Genomic DNA, 10,388 nt, shown 5'->3' on the forward strand with positions numbered 1-10,388 from the left:
ACAGAGTAATGATCACTGTCAGAACAGGCAAAAGAGTCTGCCAACACTACAGACTTTCATTCTACAGTCATAAAGCAACTCCTACTAACTCCAAGGAAGGCTCAATCATGCATGCTTACTTCATCTCCTATGTCACGCTAAGAATATCCATTTAATACAAGGAAAGCACAACTCGAAAAGTGCACGCTTAGTGATCAACAAAAAAATACAAAGACCAAGAAAAGCTTCATGTCCATTTACCAAGCCAATGACCAGAGTTAAGCAAGCATTCTCTTTGTGTATTTAATGGTTGTGTTGTCATGGTGTGTGTGTGTCTGATCAAAAATAAATGTTTGCATTTGTACTATGAGAAGTGAAAACCAGCCTCATCACAACCCCTGTAAAGCCCCTTTCAGGGTTGGCTGTTTGGCAATCTATTTCTTCTTCAAAACTGCAGTATCCAATCAAGACTTCTTAAAAATTTAAGCAGCAACTCGTGGTGTAGCTTTCTGACTACACATTCTGTTCTACAAGATCCTTTGCCACAAGCTGCAGCATCCAGCTACTGATCCCCAGCTCTTTCACCCGCTTCAGTAACTGTGTCCTACCCTCTGAACATCCTTTCTGCACACACTTCTTTGCTTAACTCACATTCCAGGAGATGTTATTGTCTACTTTGCACTTCCAGTTCTCATGAATTGATGCTTAATCTAATTGTTTGTTTTTATTTCTCTAGGTGCTTTTTACTCAGACAAATTCAACTCCTTACCAGCCTGACCACTTATACTTTCCAAACTACTCATTCGTATTTTCCTCTTTGCTTACTAATCCCTCCTTCACCACATCTTCACAGAATCAATTGGGTTGGTAAAATGAACTCTGAGATCGACTCCAATCTATGACCTAACACCACCATGTAAACTGTACCACATGTCACATCCAGTCATTCCTTTAAAAGTGCTTCACATTGTCTCTATCCAGTTTTCCTTCAGAAACTCACAAAGTTTGCTATGTTCAGAATTCCATCACACACACATCAGATGAAAACTGACACAATATTTTGCTGTATAAACCTTCTAATATTGCCTCATGCTCACTTAGTCACCAGCCTAAGCATAAAAAAAACCCTCCCAACCTCCCCCAAACAAACAACAAGTATCCAAATTAAAAATCAACTCCCAGCTATCCAATCTCCCCAAATATCTCAACACTAGTTGCAAACCAGCAGCCATTACAACAATTTTCTTAAAGGGATGCATCTACTACTGTCTTCAGTGGCAACAAAAACCTTATTATTAATATTAATAAGTCCTATTTGTGGCATGGCCCCTAGATAATGTCAGTATACAAGACTGATTATGTTTCTCACTAGACAAATACATTCCAAAAAATCGAAGTTTTGGGATGAATTCACTCAAACTGTATGGAAGTTGACCTTCCATACAGGTGCATAGCTTTGCTTAGATGAGACAGCACAAGCATTGGTTTCCTCTACCTACAGAAAGCTCAAGCTCCAAGGTAATTATGTGGCAGTGGTGGCAACACAAGGCTGGGTGTGCCACAGAGTATCATCTCCTCCAGCACTAACACTTGTGTGTCTCCTGCAGCCAAATTTTAACACAAGTTTCTGAAACTAAAGTTGCAGTGCTTTTACTATTGGCTCACATGGTCTCCTTGCTTCTCCTCTGTCTTAGGCTTTTTCATTCCAAGCCAAAGTAAGTCAGCTGTTTTGAGGGCATGGCTGGGGAGGTACTTCCACATGACAAGATTCCTATTAAAGCTTTACCAAAGAGCTCTAGAGCTGCCCCTAACTTGAGGAAAGAACATGAAGCTAAGGAGGTTATTCTAGTGTCAGTCCTACACCTTCTGCAGTTTCTTAACAATCTTGCAAATTTGGCCTAGTTATAATTCAGGAAACCATCTGTGCCAGGAGACTCCTAGTCAGCTGCTACAGTTCAGTTTCTTTGAAGATTCCTTCCCCCTGCACCAAAACAATCTCCATCTCTCAAAACACAGGCAAGGCAGATGCACAGGGGGCACACGGCATTTTGGCTGCAGAGATGAACAGTATGTTCTGCCCTTGCTGCTGGGACCAGCAGGACTAAGCAGGACTAAGATCAGGACAAATAGCCTCTCTCATGCTTCCCCCCTTCCTCTACACTGTACCGTGTAGCACTGAAGCAAACGTTGAGAGAGATTAGGAGCAAACCCAGGAACAGACAGAAGCATGGGAGGAGATAGGCAGCACACCTATGGAAAAAAGGGGAAAGAACACAGGAAATAAAGCAGGGATAGGCCAGAGGGGAAACTTTCTCAGAACCTGGAAACTACACCAATTATTCAAAATTTCTACTGTCTTTTCAGCCCCTGGATGAACAGTAGATTTATTGACATTTTCTTTGTCAGTAGACCCTTTCAGTGGTAACCCTGGGAAGAGAATACTGCAGCTGATATACTCTACAGTGCAGCTATTCAACACTGAATACACAGTCAGTGAAATACCACAAGGATAAACTTTTGCCACAATACTATTTATCTGCATACCAGTAGCTACTCAACTTACTACTTACTTGCTATTTTAGGCTACCAAAAGCAGCACCTAATCCCAAAAATTCAATACACTGCCCTGTCACACACACACACACAATACAGGGTGGAAAACACTCTGAAAAGCAAGCTAGCTATCAAACTGCACTACATACAAAATAGTAAGTAATTATTTTAAAAAAGAGGAGCAGTGAGATTATTTCACTTATTATTAAGTTCCTTGAAGTGTAAGACATGAAGTTCTTCTAAAGACCAGGACATTCAGACAAACTGCACAGCAGAAAAATACTAACAATAATTGAATGAACATTCCAGTCATCTGGACACAACTAAAATATTTATCTTCCCTCCATCTGGATGAAAGTAATCAAGTACTTAACTACCTTTGTAAACAAACCTAAGTCAAATTTCTGTAAAACTGACCAACTTTTGTGTACTCAAAAGAGACCAAAGCAAGCATAACCATAGTATAAGCCTTAGAGAACTTGTCCAGAAGTCAATGAACATCTCAAAGTTGCAAGGATTATACTGCATGGAAGTTTCAGCCTCAAATATGAGTCAAGATGTTGTATCACAGAAGCTGCAATCTGGGGGAAAAAAATCACAAAGATGCAGCAATGATTAAGACTTCAGTGTGAAAATAACCTATTTATCACCTGCAATAATTTCAGTACTATCCAGTTACAGAAGATCCAATTCTCTCTAAACCTTCCTCTAATAAAAACATAATAAATCCCAGCAATATTCAGTGATTATCTAACAAGATGCTCAACTAACTGTCAAGGACTTCTGGATTCTTAATGTAAATCTTTTTCAGCACAGTCTGAAAGGCACTAAGGCTTAAGTAACCTTTGAAAATGGAAAGGTCTGAAGCGAAGGCCTGTGTCATCATGGGACTATACTGCCGAAATAAAACTTCTAACTGAGGTTTCCCCAAAAGCAACTACTTTTGGTTTCAGTTCAAAAGAGGAGCTTGTGTTTGATTTCCAGTTAGCCAGCAAGTACAGGAAATATTCCCAAGGTGGCCAAGTGAGATGGAGTAAGAAGGAGCAAGAAGAGCTCCAGAGCTGCCACCCACAGCTGAGCTGAGACCACAAGCCAGGTGGCAGGAATGTGGTCAGTCCACTCCAAAGCGGACCAGCTTTGAGGAGTGCTGACCCAGTCCAATCAACTTCAGTCTAAAGTCTAGGGTTGTTTTCCTAACTTAGTTCAGAAAACCGATGTCGACAGAGATGAGAAAGCTGCAAAATAAGTTTTATATTCCTAGAATTTTTGGTCCAAATCACACTGCTGAGAAACCTGAACAGAAAGCTTACTTTATGCAATTATCAACTTTTTTTCAAAATTTTCAGAGACAGGACTTACTTTTCTAGGGTGTAAGGATGTATTAACAGTATTTTTAGTATGTTTAGTTCAATTACAACCAAACTATGGTTAAAAGCACCTTCATGTTTACTGGGAGAAGCTGTTCTTTGGTTTAGAAAGGATTAGTGAAACAGCTACATTTTTTTATTCAAAATTTCCTAGACTGGTTTAGTTCTAGGAAGAGCCAGTACATAAGCACAGTTTTCAAGAAAGGTCTTCATGCAAAAGGACCCAAAGTGCAACAAATGAGACTGTTTACACAATGAAATTCAACATCTTGAACCTTCCCTAGTCAGATTTGCCTTTTTATACTAAAAATAAATAACTGTACATGCATAGCTACAAAATTAGATAGATAAGATAGATAGATAGATAAAAACACCCTACTTTAGGCAAGAAGGGTAGCACAGCCAACTGCATTGCCAGTGTATGTAGAGACTCTCCTAGAATTCCCTTTTTCTGGCACCAGAGCACTTGGAGTTAGTTCTTGTTAGGAAAATGAATGCTTCTGAAGTAGCAAACTACCCTACGTCTCCTGCTATAGCTGTAATATTTTTAATTTAAAAGTCTATTTTAATATGGCAAACCTCAACATGACACCCATTAAAAGCAGATCTTAATTAACCAAAAATATTATGTGTATAAACAGAAGTCTGGTTCATATGTTTTTCTCTCAGAAGTGTTACTTTTATATGCAAGTGTTTTTCTTCCTATATTTTCAAAGAGATAAATACATCCATATCTTTTCGAGAACCTGTAGCTTCTGAAAAGGTAAAAGTGTGCCTACCCGAGAACAGAACTCACCTGCATAACTATTACCTCACTATTTGAAGATAAATATCAAATACCTTACCGAAGTGAAATAAGTCTGCCCCATGGTTTTATATATGGATATTTTCCTTTGGTCTCTTAATAAATTGGCTCACCAATGATCAGAATATCAGAAACAAGCCATTTTAACTAAAAACAAGAAATCAAAAACTAGAAAAAATACCACACATTTTTTGAGCCTGTACAAAAGGAAATTGACTTAAAACTGACACCATTCTCAATTACAGGCCCTTGGTTTCATTTAATTAAAGTTCTAGACATCATTACACGTAGCTGGTTGAAGCAATGGAAAATGCCACATTATGGAAGACAGAAAATATAAAAATGGGCTTTTTCAGAGACTCTTTTAAGGAGGTCACATGTGGTTACAACTTTTGTTACAAAGTTCTTACAGTTACATCACTTAAAATGTAACACTTGCAATGTTGATCTGGTGACACTGGCTGTTCACACTGACTAGTTACTGGCCCAATTCAAACCACTAAAGCCATAACTCAAGAACAAGATCAAGCTTGTAGATTACTGAACTAAAATTTTATTGAGATAATTAAAAAAGAGGACAACATTAAAAAGCTCCAAATGAAAAATTAATATTACTTATTCTTGAGCATCCAAATGGACATTACAAAAAAATACCCTTTTAATTTCTAAAATTTGTTTCATTTTTAAAAGCTTTTACTATCTAAAACCATGAAATACTATTAAAATCCGTAGTTTTCAGGAATATATAATTTCCTCCATTATAAACCCAAAGACTATTTCTGTGCATAATGCTATTTATTGCTTGAAAGAGCAGCATTTGATTGCCAAGTCAAAAATTATACTAAAAAAGATATAGGAATTTGACAGCAGATCCTCACTACAACCTTCACAAACCTACCTACTATGGGCAAACAAGTCTTGGATATAGTGCAGTAACTTGGCAGAAAAAGCAGAAAATAAATGTATGAAGTTTGGTGCGGATTTTTTTAGTATTGTTTTATTTAAAGAAAAGGAAAAAAAAAGGCACCCAAACCAGAAAGTAAAAGTAGCACTTTCTGGAAGAAGTATCTATAAGAGCAATAACTTGGTATAGCTGAGCCTGAAACTTGCTGTCAGAACAGCACTGACTATTTCAGTTGGGAACACATCACAGCTTCTATAAAATGCACTTCAAATTCAGCCATAAAGCAATGACCAATGGAGAATTCCAGGTAAGTCAAACCCCCAGCACAACTTCATCCAGCCTGCTCCCAGATCTTCATGGAAACGAGACAAGCAAAAGCCAGCTCGAGGTGTCCCCAGTAACTGCAGCCATCCTCCAGATCACATCCTTCCCAGGGAGTCTCCCCACTCCTTACCCCCAACCAGGCAGGAATCACACCGTAAAAGAAGGTGCTTCCAGGAAAACAACTGTTCCTGGAGCAGCCTGCCAGGAACAAGAACTCCCCTGGCATATTTCCACAGAAAGTAGCAGGTTAAAGGAGAAAGACCCAAGTTGCCAGCATAAATTGCTTGGCAAGTACCAGCCTTCTGCCAGATGGTTTGGGAACATATGTATGCAATCTAATAAACAATCACACAGGGACCCAGGAAATGCAAAGTTAAAGCAACTTGCCCGAGAAGCATCTGCTGATGAACTGAACTCAACAAGAACTCGGGTCCTGTGGCTGCAAAGTGCAGCTCCTTCCAAGTCCAGAAAACAGGCCACACAGCCCATCCAGGCAACAACACATTCCTCCTTTTTGGTCTTGCAGAAGGAAGCCAGCAGACAGGAGGCTGCCTGCTCTTTCAAGTCCACTACTGCTACTAGGTGTAGAGTTATAAACAATGAAGACTCATACGTGGACATGAGAAGAAATTACATCTTGCCATTTGAATACCAAAGGCTAACAGATTGGTGTCTTTTCAATGAAGGGGAGAAAACAGAGTACTGCAAGGACCTTGAAGAGTTTTAAAATAAAAAACCCTCACACATACACACATCCAGAACAAGAAAAATGGCAGTCTACAGTGAAATTTTTTGGGTGAAAATAAGAAATGCTGCTACTGTACATTAAATATTTGACACAAGATTTCAACATTCTGATCTGCCAATGAGTGAACCCGTTCACACGTGTCCCACAAGGATTATGTTCAGCTCTTCATCATGAAGTTGATTAGCATCAACTATATAGTGAAGAGAAATGCAGAGAAATGTATAAGGAAAAGATTCTTTTAACTGACCTATTTTCACAACTATCCCTTATCAAGTTACATGATAAGAAAAAAACCCAGCACAGTTACTATCTTCTGAAAATCGACACAAGATTAAATAAATGCTCTGGAAGAAAGCATTCAGCAGCAATGCATGTTTGTTTTGCCTGTCCTGTGCTTTGACCACAACACAGGTCTGAAGAAGCTGCAGTCCAGTGAAGGAAGATGTGCAGTAACCTAGGACAGTAAGCATGTAGTAAGTCAAGTAACAAATATAGCTACAATATTTGCCATTAGTCCAATACAGACACTGGTTACTATTAAAAGACAAGGATGCAGAACCAATTTTATTCTTGAGGGTAAACTAACATTAGCTGTCATAAAGATAGTGACAATCCATCAAGAAGAAACCACTTCTCACTGTTTCTCTGCAGAAGTTTCCAAATAAAGACAGGATTCTGCAAGTTCTATTTATGCTCGGGGTTTTTTTTTTCCAAAAAGATGAGCAGGAAATTCAAAATGATATGCAAGTGCTTCTAAGAACTTATGGGAACATATTAAGTCAAGCACTATAAGGACTTTAAACTGAGAATTAATAGTGTTTTCACTATATTTCAGTATTTCACTATACTTTAACATGCAACAAAGGAGAAGAGATGACTGTAGTATTCCCTGAAACATTAAGAGGTTTCTTCTCATTTACTTTAGGTTCAATTTCCACTTCAGTTATACACTTTGTGATGTTTTTAGAGACTCTTCAGCAGGAATTGCCTGATTCCTTAGACCAAAAACATTTCAATACATTCACTAACCTGTTACATACAGACAGAAAAAAACCCCCACCCTCCTTAGAAATTTATCTTAGGTGAACAAAGATGCATAGAGAACCAACCTAAAGAAGTGTAGGATAACATATCACAGAATTAAAAACTATTCCACAGTTCTAAGCAGATCGAACCGGTTAAAAGTCTCAAATAAAGAAAGAAAGTGTAACAAGTGAACTGTTGATCTGTAACAACACGTGTGTTACTATGCAAAACAAAAACACAACGACAAGAAGCACATGGCTCCTAACTTACGGGTAAAACACCTTTTACTCTTAACACAAGTGACAGCACCAGCAGGAACTGACCGGTTTACGCACAAACTGAAAGAAGCCAACCTTTACCTATTAAAGCCTGGAAAAGGTTACTTTGGAAGATGCTGATGACACGCTCGATGGAGTTCCGCAGCTGCCGATCCTCCGCCTGGCTCAGCTTGGAGCGATATTCCTCCAGGAGGCGCAGGGCTCGCTGGGTATCTGCAAGCGGAGACCAGACACCCGAGTGACCGGGGCGCACGGGGCAGGAGTACCGGGGATGCAACAAGCCCCCGCGGCCGGGACCGCCCCGGCGCGGCGCGGCAGCTCCTTTGTTCGCAGCCGGGCGAGCGCGGGCGGGACGGTGCCCCCGGCGCGCTCACAGCCCGCAGCCCCGCGGCTCCCGCCGGCCGCCCCCCCGCCCGTCCCGCCGCGGCGGCGGCTGTCAGCCCGCGGCTCCGGCGGGCCGGCCCCGGGCGTGCGGCGCTCACCTTGCTTCCTGACGGGCATCGCGCCCCGCGCCCCCCGCCCGGGGCTGCCCCGGGGCTCCGCCGCGCCGACCGGGAGCGCGGCCGGGGCAGCGCGGGGGGCGGCGCCCTCTGCCGGCCGGGCGAGGGGGGGCGGCGGCCGCCCCGCCTGACCGACCCAGCCGCCCGGCGAGCGAGCGGCTCCGCTCGGGGCTCCCGCCGGCGCCGGCGCCGCCGCGGCGCCTCGGCAGGACGCGGGGCGAGCCGGGCTGGGCCGGGCCCGGCCGGGCGGGACAGCGCGGTGCGGGCGGCGGGCCGGGGCCGGGCAGGGCTGGGGCGCTGCCGCCGCCTCCCGCCCGCACTGCTCGGAAATTCCAAACTTTCCAGCCAAAATGGCGGCCTGGAGGCTGGGGGAGCGCGCCCCCCCCACGTGACCGGGCCCGGCGGGCGCCCAATCAGCGCCCGGCGCGGGGCCGGTACCTTGGCGGCGGGCGGGAGGAGGCAGGTGAGCGCTCCCCGCCTTAAAGGGGCAGCCCCGCCCCGCCCGCTCGCCCGGCCCGCGGCGCGCCCGCGGCCAGCGCCGGGCACCGGCACCGGCACCGGACCGGGCACCGGGACTGCAGTGACAGCCGGCCCCCGGCGGAACCCGCCCCGAGCGTCCCCGCGGCTGATCGCCGCCGCCGTCCCCGGCGCGCCGCTGGCGGTGCCCGGCGTGGGCTGCGAGACTGCGGGACAGCCCCAGGTGTGCTCCGGTACCTGCGGTAGCGCTGGTAGCGCTTAACCGCGGGAGTTTCTGGGCAACACGCACCGAACAACTGCGGTGGTGCTGTGGGAGTGCCGGGCACGGAGCGGCTCCTGCCGGGAAGAAGCCCAGGCAGAGCCGTGCCCGGCTGCGGAGAGCCCAGAGCCGCGTTACGTGGCGGGAGGTCGGGGGACAGGCAGGAGGACAAAGACATCTCACAGAGCTTGCCGGCCTCCACAGTAAATAATACACGGAGCACTGGCACCCACCTGTTGCTGGGTTTTGTTTTGTTTTGCTTTGCTTTGTTTTTTCCTTCAGTCATCCTGGTGGAGATCAGGATGAAGAGGAAGGACTCAAAGCAAGATAAAGAAATAGCTTTGCTGCAGTTAACAGAGGACTTAAGGTCAGCATAAGGACATCATGGAGAAAAGCCTTGCTTCTTGGAAAGTTTAAGAAATGAGCTGCGTAGGCTGACATCGGGGACTGCTCAGAATCATGATAGTTACTTTCTCAAAACTGGCATAGAAATGGTAAGGAGTTACCTTCAAAGGCAGAACAGCTCGCTTTTTTGTGAGATGGCAAAGAGGTGACAGCACAGAAATAGGTGCCTTGGGTAGAAACATGTGAGCTAAATGGTCTTTGCAGCATATTCTATATACCCACTAAGAGGAAATGTATGTTAAAAATAGTGGATGTAAGGGTAACTCTTGTTTAGAGAGAGAATGTTAACTTATCTCTCAGTCAGATGGATGATGAACCAGAGCCTCTGATCTGATACACTTCAAACCCTGTATTTGTACATATATGAGAGACAGAAAGAGACTTGAAAGTTCAAGGCAAATACTGCTGATGTGATTTTTTTTTTTATCCAAGCTCACATTTCCATTTACACTTTTTAGATTTAAGCACAGCTGAAAATGTTCAAGAACTTATCCAAAGAACCTGAAAAAGCCTCCTGGGCTATTCTCACAAATTTGAAATCTAAAAATCAGAACTAGATTTCTCTTTGGCAAAGACCTGATCTTAAGGAAACTTACACACTGTGACAGATCTAACCCAGATCTAGAAAAGGCCTCTCTCTCTTCTCTCTCCACAATACTCCTGTGTTTTGTTCTTTGATTTGTGCCAGGAGTCTCTCCTCCTCCCATAGCTATGTACTGTGAAACCATTCACACATCTCTTTGAAGCAAGCAGAATATACATT

The 10,388-nt window shown here is 43.7% G+C and overlaps 1 protein-coding gene across 10 annotated transcripts in view; it reads right to left on the bottom strand.

Annotated features, from left to right (window-relative positions):
* The window catches only part of DLG1 (discs large MAGUK scaffold protein 1), a 145,707-nt gene extending 136,239 nt beyond the window's left edge, over positions 1 to 9,468 (bottom strand). For 2 of the 10 annotated variants that reach the window (XM_063408666.1, XM_063408661.1), the window contains exons 1-2: positions 8,467 to 9,387; positions 8,066 to 8,197 (exon numbers count right to left, since the gene is read on the bottom strand). In XM_063408666.1, the coding sequence (XP_063264736.1) occupies positions 8,066 to 8,197; positions 8,467 to 8,485 (151 nt within the window). In that variant the 5' untranslated portion in view covers positions 8,486 to 9,387. Of the gene's footprint in view, positions 1 to 8,065; positions 8,198 to 8,466 lie in introns of all 10 variants that reach the window. The other 8 variants (XM_063408668.1, XM_063408660.1, XM_063408664.1 and 5 more) reach the window with 8 other exon arrangements.
* Between the last annotated feature and the right edge of the window lie 920 nt (positions 9,469 to 10,388).

Source organism: Prinia subflava, chromosome 11, assembly GCF_021018805.1.
Source record: "Prinia subflava isolate CZ2003 ecotype Zambia chromosome 11, Cam_Psub_1.2, whole genome shotgun sequence".
Taxonomy (NCBI): Eukaryota; Metazoa; Chordata; class Aves; order Passeriformes; family Cisticolidae; genus Prinia; species Prinia subflava.